Below are 18143 nucleotides of genomic sequence, written 5' to 3'. Positions count from 1 at the left end.
CTCACTGCTGTCTCTCTCTTGGTTGCCCTGAGTTCATACTCACCTGGTTTCTTAAATCCTGTGTGCATTCTGCCATGGGGTCCCAAGGTCCCCTTAGGAATGTGACTTGCTGAACTCTGATTTTTGCCTCTATCTGTAGTTTCAGCATAAAGTGGATTTATCGCGGAAGGTGATGGGCCAGATTACCTGACGGATTGTTTTTATTCTCCACATCACGCCAAGTGTGCAAAACACAAATTGCAAGAATTCACCAAACCAGAAAACAGAGACGTAGGCACCTGTTTGCTTCTAATGTTACCTCAGAGCTAGGCTAGATTCCAATGATTACTAACCTCTTTTATAAAACCGACATGGAAAATGCACAGCTTCTGGTAAAAAGCATGTACCCTTGACAGCCCGTCAAAGATGAGTGTTCACCTGGGGAAGCTGCGTGTGAGCAGGTCCATTTGTAAGAGACCCGGGTCTGGTCAGGTGGCAGAATTATTGGCTTTGCCCATTCACATCAGTCAGCTTCAGAGTCTGATTTCTGTGCCAAGAAGTTAGTAATATCCAAAACTAGTCAAAGTAGCTACCATTTACTTACAGTTTGGGAACATTTTTTCATGATTTGGTCAGCTCCTAAGGACAAAATGCCAAAGAAAGAAATGGTTCACCAACTTAGAGTTAAATCATTGGATCAGTAGAAAGATTAGATTTTTGTTTGTTTGTTTTAAGATTTTATTTATTTATTTGACACACAGAGAGAGATCACAAATAGGCAGAGAGGCAGACAGACAGAGAGGGGGAAGCAGGCTCCCTGCTGAGCAGAGAGCCTGATACGGGACTCCATCCCAGGACCCTGAGACCATAACCTAAGACAAAGACAGAGGCTTAACCCACTGAGCCACCCAGACGCCCTAGATGTTGGGGTTTTTTAAATTTTTTTTAAAGATATTTTTTATTTATTTGACAGAGAGAAAGATAGAGAGGTCACACGTAGTCAGAGAGGCAGGCAGAGAGAGAGGAGGAAACAGGCTCTCTGCTGAGTGGAGAGCCCAATGCGGGGCTCGATCCCAGGACCCTGAGACCATGACCTGAGCCAAAGGCAGAGGCCTTAACCCACTGAGCCACCCAGGTGCCCCAGATGTTGTTTTTTAATGAACTAGAGCATGCTTTCTTTTTCTCCTTTGAAAGGTTCTCAGTGGTTTATTTCAAATCACAAAATCACATTTCTTCTCATCCGTGGCCTCCAGAACGTTCTCACCTTGAATTTGAGGACGCGTAGCTGGTCATGAGCTAAGGTGGCGTGCCAGTCATGAGTTGATGGGACAAGCAAGGATCCCGGAGGGCTTTGTGACAACACAGTTAACCTCCTGAGAGCTTTTAAGAAATTAAATATTTACAGCTGAGGAGGAGAGAGCACCTGGAGGGTACCCCCACTTCCTTTAAAAAAAAAAAAAAAAAAAAAGTTCAGAGATGGAAAATTAAAACCCATCCACGGGTATTTTTTCAGAGTTTTCCACAGCATGGGCTGAGCTACCATTCATCACCACTAGGTGGCATCCTCTTCTGGTCCCTTCTTTTGGCTCTTCTGCAAATAGGGACCCCATCATTTCCCTGGGCAACATTAAACAGCCTCTCAGACAACATCAAACTAGGGGTCTTTCCCCCTCTAGGGCTACTGTCCACTCTCCTATGTTGGGAAAGCTTTGGGATTACTAATGAGATGTATTGATATTTTGTTGCAAGGCGAGGAAGTTTTTGTCTTGCTTTTCACATGTTCCATATCAGAGTCTGACAGCAATGCTGCTCTGAGCTGACTTCCTACCCTGACATGCCTGTTGCTCTCCAGCCCAGACACACCACATGCTACGAAGGATCCATCAAACCTGCGCAGACATTGTCTGAGGAGCAAGGTCCAAGATGACCCCTGGAAAATTAACATCTCGATTGTTTCCCAAAAGTCAGGCTCTTTCTGCCTTCTCAAAAGCTAGCCTAGGGCTTGAGGAGAAAAGCGATGTGACCCTCCAGCCTTATCTGGGGAGCTAGTCTGTGTCCATTGCATTTTTCCAGAACATTCCCCTCAACTGCCCACTCTTCCTCTTGCTCTTCTCTTTCCCTACGAAGTGGTAACGAGATGACAGAGGTTAGCCCTCTGAATAGGTCAATGGAAAAGGAGGAGCAGAGACCCCACAGTCACCGTTACAGAAGGGGTTTCCAGAATTTTCTCATCATTAAGCGACTTACTGAAGTCCTCTTAAGTTATCATGACTACGTTTCTTTGCTTTACACAAAGGCACTGGCGGTGGGGGGGGGGGGGGGGCACTGAGGCACCAGGAAGTCCAAAAGACAAAATGCTTGGAAGTCACAGACCTCAAGAAAATGCTGAGGCGTCAGTTCCAGAACTTCGCTTCCAGCGTTGGCAATTTTTGAGGACATTTTTTCAAAGGTATCTGACATTCCAGAACACGATTCCTACTCCTAGCCCAACAGGTACACAGGGTCTCCCACTTTGATGGTCCCTGTGCTTTCCAGAACAAAATACTGCCCGAAGAGAGGTGATTTTCCATACAGCTTCTGCTCAGAAGGGTCACACAGACGATAGCTGCAGGAGGAGAAAGATCGCCGTGAGTCACAGCCGAACAGACAGGAGGAGGAAGAGCTCAAACAGCCACGATTCCTTCCCGGCTAAGGTAAATGTCCACCCCCCCAGAGGGCCACCAGGGGGCACCATTCCCACCAAAGTCTAACAGAGGAGCACCTCCTGGGGTTGTGTGGGAGCAGCCTGCCTGCGGGCACAAACTACAGAAGAGACCCCCATGGCCAGACGCCCACATCTTTCCTCCCTGGAATGTTCCCATTTGCAGCATTAAGCAATAAGGTACTTAGGTTTAGACACATGTTCCCACCTTTCTTCTTCCTAGACATCCCTCCTCACTAGGACCAGCATCCCCATCAGTGCCCTAGGCTTGGAGCCCCGGAAGCCTGCAGTACCCCCTCCCCCTCACTCTCCACCGCTTGTCCACAGTTGCCAAATCCTGCCCTGCATCACTGGATCTGCTCACGGTTTCATCCACGGCCACCAGCTTGCTTCCAGCACGCTTGGATCACTGTGACAACTTCTGAACCACCCTCTTCTCCTCATTCTCTGCTCCCCGGCTCCCAGTTCACTGTTGGTGCTGCACTATATGATGTTCTTAGTTTTGCTCTGGTCTTAATCATGCCCGAGCTCGGACACTTTCAATGGCTCCCCAGGGCCTGCAGAATAACATTCCAGCCCTTCAGCAGGGCATGCAAGGCTCGCGACCGGGCCCCAGCAGCTTTTTCAAACCTGTCACCCTCTGGCCCTTACCTGCACCTGCGTCACTCTCCACTGGATCCCTCAAAGTCCTTTTATCTTGCTTTGTACTTAGCTGGCTCCCGTGAGATGTCTCTCTTCCATTTCCCCATGTGTTAAAATTCTACCTCGCCCTCCAGGTCCAACTCAAATGCCCCATTTCGTAGAAAGGAAGCCCAGGAGCCCCCAGCCAGGAGTAATTTTCCCATCCTCAGCGTGTCCCTGCCTAGCCCCGGGACAATCCCATGCCCTGTCCTGCAGTCAGGGCACACGTCTGTCCGTCCGCAAGACAGAGGGTCCCTGGAGAGCAGCAGCGGAGACGAACTCTGTGGCACTGCTCACACGCAGCACGGGGCCCCACACGTCCCCAGTGACCCACAACCATTCATCGATGGATGAATGCGTGAGTGATTAAAAGCCTCTAGCAGAACCAGCACGAACATTTTGCCCAGCAGAAAACACCAGCAGCCCCAGGTAGAGTGAGTGGGAACAACATGCCGACATTCTCCCCCCCGACCAAACCCCCCACCCAGGAGCAAGTTTTCCTTCAGTATCTCAACAAAGCTAGCTCCACCGTTATATCGTCTTCCTGTTTCAAACACTTTTATAGAAAGTCTTCATTTCATTCTACAGTGCTTTAAAAGGAAAAAGAAAGAAAAGAAAAGAAAGCTTGTGTGGCATCCCAGTCCTTATTTTGTTCTTTGCATCAGAAACCGGAGCTGATCAAATCCAAAGGCTCCTTCTGGGACCCTTGGCTCCTCACCAGGATGCAGGTGCCCTGCCGGGTCCCGGTCCCCAGTCCCTGCGGCCTCCCTGAGCCTGCTACAGAGCCTGGCTCACTGTGGCCTCTGCTACAAGGCCGGCTGAACAAACAAATAAGCAATGGGCGGATAGGTGAGGGCCAGGAGCCGCTGCTCCAGGTTGCCCTGCCTCACCCTGAGTACTCCCCCTGCCCCACTCCCCCCTGCCCGCCGCCCCAAGCTCAGCAGTCACGTCCCTGCAATGACCTTGGACCCCGGGAGCCCAGGTGCCTCCCTCACCTGCCTCTCCCACCAGCACAAAACACCAGCGACATTTTAGGGTCTGTGTCTGTCAGAGAGGATCGGAGTCCTGTAGCCTGATTCCCCAACTCCGATTATCGGGGTGGGGGGGGGCCGGAGGGGGCCCTGAAAGTTCTGAAGGACTCACACAGCAATCTCCTAATCCTTACAAACAAGCCTAGGTGAGAATGTGACTTCTCTCCATTTCACAGCTGAGCCTCAGAGGAGGAACCAGCATGCCCCAGAGCACAGATCCCAGCGGTCAGGCGGGGTCTGGCCACTGCACCCACAGTGGCCGGCTTCTGGCATATTTATATGCCTTACTCTGATCAGGAATGTGACTGATCCCTGGTCATCTCCGTGCTACCTGGGGACACGCACAGACCAGAGAAGAACCGAGCCGGCTACTCTTAGTTCTTGTACACAGGGGCAGGCCACTCGTGGGTCCCACCTGCCTGTTCCCATCAACCGCCCACAGAGACTCCCCCAGCCCCTTCCAGCCCAGTCCCTTAAACAGCACAAAGTGGGGCGAACGAGTTGGTTTGTAGGACCGCAGACTTGGTCACCTGGTTCGCCGGTGGCAGGCCATTTCGCAGCCTCGGAAGAGAAACTGGGGAAGCTCTGTGGCTGCGGGGAGTCAGCTGTCTGCGCGGCCCGCCTTCCCCTACAAGCCTCCCCAGCCCTCGCCCCCCTGCAGGCTCTCGGAAGCCCCCATTAACGAGATCATCGGCGACCCCTCGTGGGCAAAAGCGGGTACTGCGAGCGCTCTGCGAATGCCCGAGCACACCAAGCTCTCTGCTCGACAGACTGCAAACAGTCCTATCTTCCCGGGATCATCTAGGATTTTGTTCAAGGGTAATTAATAAACTACGAACTCATTTAAAAGCTACTTTATTAATGCATTTTCCTTTTCAATGAATAGGAAACATACAACTACTCTAATGAACAGGAGGTCCAAGCCACTTTGCTGCACTTACACAGGGGTCTCCAGCCTGGAAGGGTGCGGTGGGAGCGGAAACACCACCTGCATAGCCCTGCCCATCGTTTACTCTGCCTGGTCTGCTCAGTTACTGGCCAAAGCCCTCAGCCATGACGATAAGCAGGGTCTCTCTCTGGTCACCGCTGGGTCCCTGCCTTGGGGCACAGGCGACTTCCGAGGCCTCACAAACCCACTAACCTGATGGCCAGGTTAAGAATGAAACAGTCCGGGTGCCTGGGTGGCTCAGTGGGTTAAGCCGCTGCCTTCGGCTCAGGTCATGATCTCAGGGTCCTGGGATCAAGTCCCGCATCGGGCTCTCTGCTCAGCAGGGAGCCTGTTTCCTTCTCTCTCTCTCTGCCTGCCTCTCTGCCTACTTGTGATCTCTCTCTGTCAAATAAATAAATAAAATCTTTAAAAAAAAAAAAAGAATGAAACAGTCCTGTGAAGGCAGCTCAGGGGAGAGAAGCCTCAGAGGCTGAGCAGATCTGTAATTTCAGAAAACAGAGAGAAGTAGCTTCTGGCTTCTCCCTCTCCCAGATGGTATCAAGTTCATAGACCAAGATTATCAACAACCAGAGCCTACATGGGCATTGTATACAATATTTTATCACCTATTTTTAAAAAGCATATTTATTGACTTATTCTGATCAGCCAGGAGAGGTATTATTAGCCCAGTGTTTACCATTAAGGAAACTGAAGCATCGAGAAGCTAAGCGGCTTGCTGAGGTCACCCAGGCAGCTGGTGACAGAGCCACACGGGGCTGGGGGTGTCTGTCTCCTCCCCCAGGAGTACCCCTACAGCTTTCAGTCTTTAGCTCAACACAGCCTAACACAAGGGGCAAATGTCCTTCATGTCAAAGTGTTCATGTGTCCAACAAAATTTCTGCATCCACAAAGCAAACGTGCTCTCCTCTTTCTATTAGGAGCCAGAAGTTGGGGAAGCAGCAGTGACAGGCTCCCACCACTCTAAGCCCTAGAGAACAGTGTGGAAATCACTCTCCCTTAGTAAGGAAAAGACTGGGGGCGCCTGGGTGGCTCGGTCGGGTGAGCGTACAACTCTTGGTTTCAGCTCAGGTCACGATCTCAGGGTCATTCATGGGATTGAGTTCCGTGTCGGGCTCTGCACTCAGAGTGGGGTCTGCTTGGGATTCTCTCTCCCTGTCCCTCTCTCTCCCCCTCTCTAAAATAAAATAAATAAACAAAATCTTGAAAGACAGGAAGGAGGGAAGAAAGGAAGAAAGGAAGGGCAGGAGTGGGAAAGGAAGGAAAGAAAGAATCACTCCATCTTCCTATTTTCCCAGGAGCCTGCAGGCCTCCCCGGTGCTGCCCACGGCAAGGACCTTATAGACAAAGACTCCCCGGAGCCTCCCGCCTGCAGACATTCAGCAGTCGCAGACGTGTTCCTTTTTCTCTCATTGCTCCGCCGCCCCGCGCTTTGCCTGCAAGCAAGAGGCTTCCGTGGATAAGGCTGGCAGAGGTCTCCCTTGCCTTCTCGAAGCAGCACAGCCCCTGGGCACCTGAGGACACAGGAAAAGGGAAAGCAGTGTGGCCCCGAGCCCCTCGCCTGAGAGAGGAGAGGGGTTCTGCACACAGCTGTTTGCTTCGCTTCCCACGATTTACGCCACGAGACCCAGCCTTTCTCTTCCGGATTTATGGCTACCTGTCCCGGGGAGAGCATAAATCACTACATCTAGGGCCATTTCTATCTCCATAAGAGATCGGAGGAGACCCCTAGCCTGGCCGCCCTCTCTCCTGGGCTATTAGGAGCCAGTAGGGCGTGACTGTGGGACGGCAGAAAGCCTGCGGGTTATCGGGGGGCTGTGCTGGCTTCCTGTGACCCCCACCTACTTGCCCTGGCTCTGTGTTTGGGTCCAGGATCCTCGTTCTAGAAACACAGCTTCCCGATGGACACGAGCAAAAAAGACTCAGGGGATGGGTCTGAACACCCGAGTGCTTTCAAGGGCGGGTTCCTGCGGAGACACTAAGTCCAGGGTAACCGAGTCACATGTTGTGGGGAGAGACGGGTCAGTTCCCAAAATCACTCAGCGGGTTTGCACACAGAATCGTCCAGATCTGTCCTACCCAGCTTATGTCGGAGGGAAGAACCCCCTGGCCTGCGAGAGGGGGAGTGGCTGGTGAGCACGGGGCTCCTGACTCCCAGAACGGGGCTCCCCCCCTACCTGCCCTTCTCCCAGCAGCTCCTCTGTGGCACCAGGAGGTAGGAAGGAGGTAGAAAGACCACATTCTGCTTTGTTCCGACGGTGAGTGAGAGCGTTTGAGGAATAGCTGATCTGTCATCGCTGCTTCTCAAAACCCTGCTCCCCTGACTAATGTTCCAACACGCATAGGAGTGTTACGATTCCCAGACACGTGAACAAGTTAGAAGAATTTTACAGCAAACACCCATTTACCAACCCCCTGGACTCGACCCATGATACTTTTTTATAAAAGATTATTTATTTATTTATTTATTTATTTCAGAGAGAGAATGAGCACAAGCAGGGGGAGAAGCAGGCTTCCTGCTGAGCCAGGAGCCTGATGTGGGGCTCAGTCCCAGCACCCTGGGAACATGGTCTGAGCTGAAGGCAGTGGCTTAACTGACTGAGTCACCCACGCACCCCACTACCCATAACACTTTACAACACTTCCTTGATCACATTAGTATCCATCCATCAATGCATTATAATTTTTTGGCATTTCCAAATAACTCACGGACATCCGTGGACTTCATCTCTAAACAGTTCAGCTGGTACATCATCCCCCTAGAGGTAAAATTTTCCATACTTTTTTTTTTTTGATGGGGGAGATGTTCATGGAGTGAAATGTACAAAACTCAAATGATTTGTCCTAATAAGTTCTTAATATGAAGTAATAAAATTAAGTGAAAACAAGAAAGTGAATTCACATTGTTTTGAGGATTGAGAAATACACAGCACCCCTGAAAATGATGAGATTTGCCTTAGGCTGGTCTGCACCGTCTCTTGGAATGTTCTGGCAAATCCATGCTGAGTGGTGGGGACCCGAGTGGAAAGCAGCCATTTGCTTTTCAGTTCAAGAATGCCTCTCCTTTAAGCCCCCTCCACCCAGCTTGTCTGACTTTACTCCCGACCAGCTTCTCTGCCTTGTGGCCTGGCCCTCATGAAGGACACCGTCTTCCCAGACTATGGGTGCTGGCTTCTGGGGGCAGGCCCAGAGCCTCATGGCTGGGGGGATTTGCTGGCTGGGACAACAGCCATCTACCCCAGGGCTTCAGCCGGCCCAGGAATGGCCAGAGGGTAGCTTTTGGAACAGCAAGACTGGCAGAAAAAGATTGGTGTTGATCAAAGGAAACTAAATGGTTGGGCCAAGAAGGCTGCAAGGTTTGTGAGAGAGGATGGGGGGCGTGGGGGTAAGCGCTGGGGCGGGGGGCAGGCGGCAGGACTCCCATTCCAGGGCAGTGAGTCTGGTCACACAGACCCCCCCACTGTGCTCTCCCACGACGGTTTTGAAGCCAGATGGCACCAACTGCGTTCCTGCCCAAGTCTTCCGGGGCTTTGCCTGAAGCAGCCGCCACTGCACTCCATGCCTTCCCCTCCCCCTCTCTTCGAGCTTCTGGGGACACAAGTCAGGGCTGCTCGGGAGCTGCAGAGAGGAGACCCGACAGCCCCCGTCCAGCCCCACAGTGGGCAGATACCACCACGGCAGCGCTCAGGTCCTGAACTGCCCTTTTAGCAAAAGTAACACAGCTGATTGCAGAAAGTCTAAAGACTACATATAAGAATATACAGATTTGCCCCTAATTCCATTACCACAAGAGCATCTCCATTAACATTTTGGTTTATAAACTTTCAGACCTTTATCACTCGTGTGCATTTGTATATTTTAAAAAATAAAATCAGGGGGCGCCTGGGGGCTCAGTCAGTTGGCATCTGACTGTTGTTGGTCAGGCATGAGCTCAAGGTCACGGTCGCCTGCTTGAGATTCTCTCTCCCTCTCCTTCTGCCCTGTCCTCTGCTCGCTCTCTCTCAAATAAATAAATAAATCTTTAATTTAAAAAAAAAAAAACTAAAAAGCAAAATCAAATTAAAAAAATACTATACATGCTATTTTGTAATCAGCTTTTAAGAATCCATGTTACTAGAATGCCTGGGAGGCTCGGTCAGTTAAGCAGCTGCCTTCGGCTCAGGTCATGAACCCAGGGTCCTGGGATCGAGTCCTTGCTTGGCAGGGAGCCTGCTTCTCGCTCTGCCTCTGCCTGCCACTCTGCCTGCCTGTGCCCTCTCCTTTCTCTCGGACAAATAAATAAATAAAATCCTTTAAAAAATAAATAAATAAAATAAAATGAAAATCCACATTACTTTAACTATCTTTCTATGCAGTCTAAACTTGTTCTCTGTAATTGTACCTTTCACTTAAAATTTCTTTTATTTTTTATTATGAGTATTTTAGAGTAAACATAAAAGTAGAAATGCTGCACTTAATTAATCCCCCTGTAATTATCCCCCAGATTCTATTAATCAAGATTTGGCATATTTTTCCACATGACCTTTGTTTGTTGTTGTTGTTAGAATAACATAAGCACACCCCAGACACTTCCCTACTTATTTCAACACCCCTCCCCAAAATATATGGGGTTAATTCTTCCATCACAATGCCATTATCACACCTAACAGGTTTTTAGTATCATCTAATACTCACTACATAATAGAATTTGCCAAAATACCTCAACAACACATTTCTTAATGGGTTGGCTTCAATCATGAACTCCAGATGAGAAATCAAACAATCTGTGCCAGCAGGCCCTATAGAACCACGGCCCCCCGGAATCCTGCCCGAGTTACCCAGTCACTGGGACCCCCTTCAGCTTGAAGACTGTTGGTGCTATTTTCACAGCTTCTAGAGAGATCATGCTGCCTAGTCCTACCTCTTCAGGGTCTCCAGAGGCTCCTTCCTGCTCATGACGCCGGTGTCCGGGTCCACTGTCGTTAAAATGCACCTGGAACCACACACACACACACACAACATCATACAAGGGGCAGAGAGGACTAGCCTTGGCCCGCCCCTCCCTCTCCTGGCCAGGGCTGGAGAAGCTTTACCTGGAACAAGCCATTATTCTTTTCATTATCACGTCACCAATAAGCAGCTCATCCCACGAATCCTAGGGGACAAAGCACAAAATTCCTCTGAGCCCTTCTGAGACCTCACCCTGACCATGTAGGGACTTCACGTGACATGCCGCCCAATGGAGTCCCGTCCGCCCAAGATGGCAGACGTTTACGTCAGCCCTGAGAAGCCACACACCCTCCTGTCCCCTCTCCGCCTGTGACATGTCTGTTCATCTTCCTGATGTGAAAGGCTCTCTCCGCTCCCACTGGTCACACTGTGGTGGAAAGTCCCCCACCCCCGACAGTTGCCACTGGGCTTGAGGAGGTGGGAATGGAAGGCTTGGGGCCCCCAGAGGGCATGGGAGACAGAGAGAAAGGGTTTGGAGGGGGATCGCCCTAACCTGTTCTTGTCCTCCTCCTCTGGGGATTTAGACCCTGAGGGCACTGGTAGGTTTACCTTGCATCTCCCCTGGCAGAGGTTTTATGGAAAAGATAGGATTTGAATAGAACCTTCCAGAACAGAGACTTTAGAAGGCACAAAAGACAGGTCAGGAGACTCAGGGAATGATTCGAAGGAAGACACTGAGGAGACAAAGGACATCTGATCATAGCCCTGAACTTCTTACCCTGTCACAGGCTGCCTGAGACAAAAATTCTTAAATTAAAACCAACCTCCCCAGGCCTTTGTTGGTCACAAGCCAGAAAGAGACTTGCAGACTCAGAATTTTAACTCTAAGAGTGTGTCTCATTCTTGCTATTATGTATTAAAGGTTTTTTTTTTTTTTTTAGATTTTATTTATTTATTTCACAGAGATCACAGAAGGCAGAGAGGCAGGCAGAGAGAGAGGCAGAAGCAGCAGGCCCCCAGCCCAAGGAGAGAGCCCGACGCAGGGCTTGATCCCAGGACCCCGGGATCATGACCCAACCCAAAGGCAGAGGCTTTAACCCACTGAGCCACCCAGGCGCCCCCTATGTATTACAGTTTTTAATCATAAAGCGGGGCTTTGAACTGTTGGTGTCACAAGGGTCCAAAAAAACTGCACCAGAACTGGAGCAACCCCAGCCTGTTCTGTGTGTGTCTTCCACCAGGGGGCACTGTGGTCATTAAAAAACATAAAAGATCCAAAAAGAGAAATGTGGGTTCATTTATTATCCATCAAAGAAGTATTTCCAGAGTCCCTCTCAGGTACACCAGAAATGGCTGAGGGCTGAGTCACAGATAAATAAGGTTAAAAAAAAAAAAAAGTCCACCATAAGGAAAGCCAGAGATGTAAATGGGTCTAAGGCCTGAGCCTCGGGACGCTTGGAGCCTGAGCAGACCGTTGGGGGCCAGCATCTCCCATCCAGTGTGGGTCAGTCATACCCCAGGGTCACCTACGATCCTGCACTCACCGTCCTCCTGGCCTGCGCACAATCTGTTCACCTGGGACTGTGATCTCCTTGGAAGAAGGAGCGTGTTTCTTCAACCCTGTTTTTCCACATGTCTATACACAGCGCGCCGGACACGGGGGCGCCAGCTCACAGCGTGATGACGGACACGCTGGGACACAACGAGCTCAGCCAGTGTCATGTCAACATCTGACTTAAAGTGCGAAATGTTCCCAGTGAGGGCGCGCTCAGAGTTGGAAGGAAATGAAGGCTTCCAGAACAAGATTCAGGTCAAACGAATCCAAACCAGAGGCCCTACTCTGGGCCATCTCCTCCGCACTCAGATTCATCGACAACTGACCATCTCGGAACTCTGGGGTAGGAAACATCATCAACAAGACCCAGGGCTCAGGGATCGCAGGGAAAAAGAAGCTTAAGTCGGTCATAGCTGGGGGAATGTCTGAGCCAGGCCCCTTCGCTCTGACTGTTGGACAGAAACCCTCCCCCACCCCTCTGGGACACTCTCTGTGCCTACGAGCTTTTCCGAAGATTACGGACCTTGATTCCGACAGCTGCCCTCAGGGGACGGGCCAGCTGAAATCATCAGCATTTAACGTGTGCAGGAAGCAGAGGCCTCAGGGGTACAAGGACCTGTCCAGGGTCACACCGCCACTTAGTGAAGCAGGTGGATTCACATCTGGTGCCCCAACCTCATGCACACCCCTGCAATGCTCAGAGTTCCTTTGGCCCCTGATACAGTCTGGGTTCAAGACCCAGCTCCTCCACTTCTTGCCATGGGGTAGCCCGGGGTGAGCCGGCTCACCTACCCAGGCCTCTCTGCCCCACTCCCCCTAATAAAACGGGAATGATGACTTCACCTCCCAGGGCTGCAAAGCACAGTGTGAGCATGAAATGGAAACCCTCCCCGCTCCTTTCTCTTGCCCGAGAAGGAAAACCCTCCGGAGAAACTGCTTTACTGGCCACAGCTGGGGCGAGATGAGGATCAGTGAGATGGTCAAAGGCAGCCCACGCTGATTTTTCCCTCTTGCCTGAGTCCGGCTGAACTGCCGGACGTGAGCGAGGGCCGACGAGCTCCCTTGTCACAGCGGACCACGGAGAGACAACCCAGTCCCGGCTCCCGGGGAGACAGTGCGTGTCCGGCCTCACACTAGGAGCTGACCTGCCATCTTTGGAAGACTTGATGTGCTCGGAGCACTTTACATAAGGAGGGGGTCTGGGGGCCCCTCTGTTGCCCTCCACTGCCTGACACAGCATTTATACTTTTCATAAGTTACCCTAGCCAAATTGGTCCTTTTTTTTTTAAGGTTTTATTTATTTATTTGACAGAGAGAGAAAGATCACAAGTAGGCAGAGAAGCAGACAGAGAGAGGAGGAAGCAGGCTCCCCACTGAGCAGAGAGCCTAATGCGGGGCTCGATCCCAGGACCCTGAGATCATGACATGAGCCGAAGGCATCATTGAGCCAGCCAGGCCCTCCAAATTGGTCCTTTAATAAGCCTGCAAGGTAATCCTGGGCAGAAAGGATCACCTCATTCTCCATGCAGGTAAAGGAGCCTTAGAGGGAGCGCACAGGGTCCTATAGAAGCCAGAGAGGAAGCTGATGGCCCACCTCAAAGCCTCGGGTTTGCGTGTGAGCCTCAAATTCCTAGACTGCTTCTTTGAGCACACGTGGCTGCCTCCTCACAGCATGACAGAAAGCCAGAATCCGTTCCCTTGAGGAGAAGGGATTGGAACTCAGTCACGTGGATTCGGTTCTGCCCCTGCCTGTCCCCTCCGCTTTCCATCTAGAAACATGCACCATCTGAACTCTAGAATTCCCATCTGAGAGCTAGTGCCTGTCAAGTACCCACAGATGGGTATTTGGTACTGTGCTTGGTCCCCAAGCCCCCAGACCACCAACCTCTACCTTCCTGGCTGACGAAGGAGAGAACCAAAGGTAAGTCTGCCACCAGAACCATGTCACGTGGTGGGAGCCCTCCATGCTAAGCCACAGCGTAGACATCTGAGCGCAGGTCAAAGGTGGCACTGGAAGAATTTTAGGGCAGCGCCATCCAGCCTGGGGACTCTGCTCCCAACCCCCCACCCCCGAATCCCGCAGCAGCCATACTGTAATACATGCCTGTCTTCTCCTGGGGCCATCGACTGAACAGGAAAGCCAGCTTCGACAAGACATGAGCACACCTGCCTCTGATCCATGGACCACACACGTCATGTATTTTACGCCACAAAAAGCTGGCTGGAAAACTACTCTAGCTACCGGGAACTGTCGTTAGAAGTCGCAGACGCAGAACCGCCCCCTGACACCGGCATGTCCTCTGTACATTTGTACCTGCAGAAGTCTGTCGTGATCAGATGCTCCAGAAAACAAAACTCTGAACTGTCTAGCCTACAACCAACAATTAATGAATTCTTCAATAAACTAATGCAACGTCAGAGACTCCTATACTCTAAAAAAAAAAAAAAAAAAAGTTAAATCCAAGGAAAGGGACAAGGAAGGTATCCTGTTACCTCGGCATGGACACCACATCCTGATATTACGATATTGGGCCTGAAGTTAGTCACTTTAACTTTCTTCTCCAGCCTGGAGTTGAGATCTGCCAACGATGCCTCAGACAGGATCAAGAAGGGGCTGGCATCGGAGTACGCAATCTGGTAAGGAAATAGAAAGGGTCAGAATGTGGCACACAGAGGTCACCTGTGTCCCATGTGCCTAGTTCCTGGAACCCTCTCCTCCCCAGCTCCCCCACTCCGTGTGCACACGCACATCCACGCGTGCACACACACAATATCTCCACGTATTTCTTTAGTTCTTTCCGTAGAAAAGTCACAGCAGTTCAGAACTCTTAAGCAGCCTTACAGATAACAGGAATTACGTGATGGAATGAAGAAAGTGGCCTTGGGATCAAGAGCTGCCACCCGCCAAGTGCCTTTAAGGAAGTCACTCCACCTTTCCAAGCCTCAACTGCCCCAATGTTGATAAGTCTGATGACCTCGACACGGTTGAAAAAAAAATTAATTCATTCCCTGGATACCTATTTTATATGCAACCTGCAAATCAACATCAAGTCCGTTTCCTATTTATATCATTTTTTTAACAGCCATAATAATGGTGCTACCGTAGCATCATCGGGTTCCCAACCCTCCTTTTGATGAATCCTCACAGCCTTATTCCTGAAAGGGCCAGCCTGGTCACTTTAAGCCTGTGGATCTCCACACCCTCACACGCATTTGCCCAACTGTGATCGGACCGTTGCAATCACATGGTAAAAAGGCTGGACTCCATAGACAACTACAGAACAGAGTGGGAAAGATCCAGATATAGAACAGTTTTGAACCCCTGCTGGCACTGGAACGCCTCCATAGATCGGAAGGGAGATGGCCATGGGAAAAATGCAAGAGTCCCCCAAATCAAGAAACACAGACGAAGCTTCCATAGGAAGGACTTTGTTTTGCCTGTTGTTTATAATCTCCAGGCACAGCTAGGGCCAAGCTTGGCGGTGGGGGGTGGGGGGGGGGCGCTGCCTGGCAAACCAACAGAGCGGAGCTCAGCAGACAGGCTGCCCCTCCTGATGGGCTCGGCACCGCCGAGGAAGCTGCCTTCCACAGAACACACCAAGGGCCAAAGCCAAGGGATGCTCCTCTGACCTGGTCGGTGGGCCGGAACGCGTCCAATATTTGGTGAGAATTTCTCGGTCGCAGGTGAGGCTCGAAGTGCACCAGGCGGTAGGGCTGCGTCTTCAAGAAGCCCGTAATCCACTGGGCCGCAGCCTCCCCACAGTCCCTGCCCTCGATCTCCAGGCCGTGCACTCTGCAGCGGGGACAGGAGCAGAGAACGGCCATGGCTTTGAAAATCTGGATACCTAGCGTGTCCAACACACATCCGAAAAGCCGGGATGTCACTGTGACTCCTTACTTACCAGGAAACATGATTTTAGCCTGGCCCTGCCTCCAAACCCCTGTCTGAGGCTCAGTGAAGTCCATTTCAAGTCTTGCTTTCCCCAGTTTCATAACAGAGTGATGCATACCTGTGCCTCCCTATTTGTAAGGCATGCACGGGACAATCAAATAAGATCATAGGTTTGAAAAGATATGGTGTTCTCCGGAAGAAAACGAATGTGTCAGTATAAAGTACACTTGTCATTAAAGCAAAATCTGGCTTCCCCAGCTGGAGAGGAACCAGAAACCACTACTGATAGGCCCAGCTAAACGTTACCAGTATGAAGATAATGAAACTAGAGGCAGTCATGTATGCGGAAATGTCCTATAAAATCTAAAACATTATAGACAACAATAATAATCCGATTTGATTTGATGGCTAGCAATCAGAGCACCACTGAAGTCTACCCCTCCCCCACCCCTGGCCCAGCCCCCAGACATCCAGGATGCAGGACTGGGTGGGAGCTATAGGATCAGTACTACTGTGGGTATTCAAGGTAAGACTGGGACTTGGGTACAACAGGAAAGAAGGGTGAATTGCACAGAGAGAATGTGATTTCTGTTCGGTTTCATGACAGCACGGCTTTAACTTCTAGCAACACATGCTATTGGTCTCTTTTCTTTTTAAAGAAAGACCTCAGGTCCAGAGACCTCTCCGTAGGCAATATTTCTAGCTAGAATTGGGTAACATTCCATTTATAGCATATTTATGATTTCAATTACCTTCTCTACCTGGCAAATTGTTTAGGTACCCATATAAGGTTTCCTTATTTTTTTCTTTTTTTAAAGTAGGCTCCATGCCCAGAGCCAAACGTGGGGCTTGAACTCACAACCCTGAGATCAAGACCTGAGCCGAGATCAAGATTTGGACACTTAACTGACTGAGCCACCCAGGAACTTCCAAGGTTTCCTTTTTAAATAAATGCCTTTAAGACTGTCCTTTCTGGGGGGCGGCTGGGTGGCTCAGTGGGTTAAGCCTCTGCCTTCAGCTCAGGTCATGATCCCAGGGTCCTGGGATCGAGTCCCCCATCAGGCTCTCTGCTCAGCAGGGAGCCTGCTTCCTCCTCTCTCTCTGCCTGCCTCTCTGCCTACTTGTGATCTCTGTCTGTCAAATAAATAAATAAAACCTTTAAAAAAATAATTGTCCTTTCTGTAAAATGACAGAAAGTAGAGGCAAAATCACCACAAAACAAAACAAAAATCCATTTCAAGCAGCAGAAGCAGCAAAAAGAATAAAGAAAAAAGTATCTCGTGCTAAACCCACGCTGCTCCAAAACAGTACAATTTTACACAACTTAATTTTGAAATAAAAAAAAAATAAAGGATCCTTCCTTTAGGGGTCTGTCCACAGAACAGGAAATTATGCCCAGCCTATATTTTAGGGCAAAATTCATAGAAATACAGCAACTTCATTCTTCATCAGTTTCATTTAAAATAGGAACATGTTTTTCAGCTGTCTACGGCACCATTCATCAGAGAAAGAGGAAGAAAATCTAAATTCACCTCTTCACCAAATTAGTTCCTTTCATCAAGTTCCACAAATCACGGATCCCTGTTCAGCAGGGAAGGGAAAAGCACTTTCATTCTCATGACATCAAATTAACTACTTAATCATACTATATAAGTAAATGAATTCAACATTAAAAAAAAACCTTTTAATTTGGGATTAGAATTTTAAATCATGTTCAGAACAGCAAATATATACAGGGCAATAATCTAATTTCTTTGAAGAAATAACGTGTGTCCATCTGAGGAGAGAAGCCCACGGCTAACGAACAGGTCCAGAGCTGAAGACCATTTGCAGAAAGTAAGAAGCCCCGAGGAGAGAAGGAAAAAAGGAGGAGGAGGCTGTTCCCAGGACTTAGGAGACAGGCACCACTCCGTGGGGAGGGGGCTCAGCCTGGGACAGCCACAGACACAATAAGCACCACCTGCAGAACTGAAGAAACCAGGGGACCTTGAAGAAACCTTAGGACCTGCCCGCATGATTACCTGCCAGAATCTACTAAAACCTTCCTTTTAAAAAAAAAAAAGTCTTATTTATTCATTTGACAGACAGAGATCACAGTAGGCAGAGAGAGAGAGAGGCAGGCTCGAGTCCAATGTGGGGCTCAATCCCAGGACCCTGAGATCGTGACCTGAATTGAAGGCAGAGGCTTTAACCCACTGAGCCACCCAGGCACCCCTACTAAAACCTTTCTAAAGTTAATATCCTAATGCCTGCTGTTCCCCAGAATTCCAGAATGTGCTTTAGAAAAGCTGATTCAAGTTGTGCTGATAGTCTATCTTACGCCTATGAAATCCAGTATCAGTACATGAGAGACACGCTTCTTTTTTTTTTTTTAAAGATTCTATTTATTTATTTGTCCAAGAGAGAAAGCACACAAGCAGGGGGAGCAG

The 18143-nt window shown here is 49.8% G+C and overlaps 1 protein-coding gene across 5 annotated transcripts in view; it reads right to left on the bottom strand.

The window, feature by feature from the left end:
- The window catches only part of MTARC1 (mitochondrial amidoxime reducing component 1), a 58274-nt gene that overhangs the window by 28784 nt on the left and 11347 nt on the right, over nucleotides 1–18143 (bottom strand). The window contains exons 3-7 of one of the 5 annotated variants that reach the window (XM_082703038.1): nucleotides 15453–15615; nucleotides 14316–14456; nucleotides 10411–10472; nucleotides 10239–10310; nucleotides 694–2584 (exon numbers count right to left, since the gene is read on the bottom strand). In XM_082703038.1, the coding sequence (XP_082559164.1) occupies nucleotides 2461–2584; nucleotides 10239–10310; nucleotides 10411–10472; nucleotides 14316–14456; nucleotides 15453–15615 (562 nt within the window). In that variant the 3' untranslated portion in view covers nucleotides 694–2460. Of the gene's footprint in view, nucleotides 1–693; nucleotides 2585–6590; nucleotides 6853–10238; nucleotides 10311–10410; nucleotides 10473–14315; nucleotides 14457–15452; nucleotides 15616–18143 lie in introns of those variants that run through there. The other 4 variants (XM_082703037.1, XM_082703040.1, XM_082703041.1 and 1 more) reach the window with 4 other exon arrangements.

The sequence above is a fragment of the Mustela nivalis genome (assembly GCF_964662115.1).
Source record: "Mustela nivalis genome assembly, chromosome: 16".
Lineage (NCBI taxonomy): Eukaryota > Metazoa > Chordata > Mammalia > Carnivora > Mustelidae > Mustela > Mustela nivalis.
Note: the sequence above shows the minus strand (reverse complement) of the source record. Positions and strands in the feature narration are given on the sequence as shown.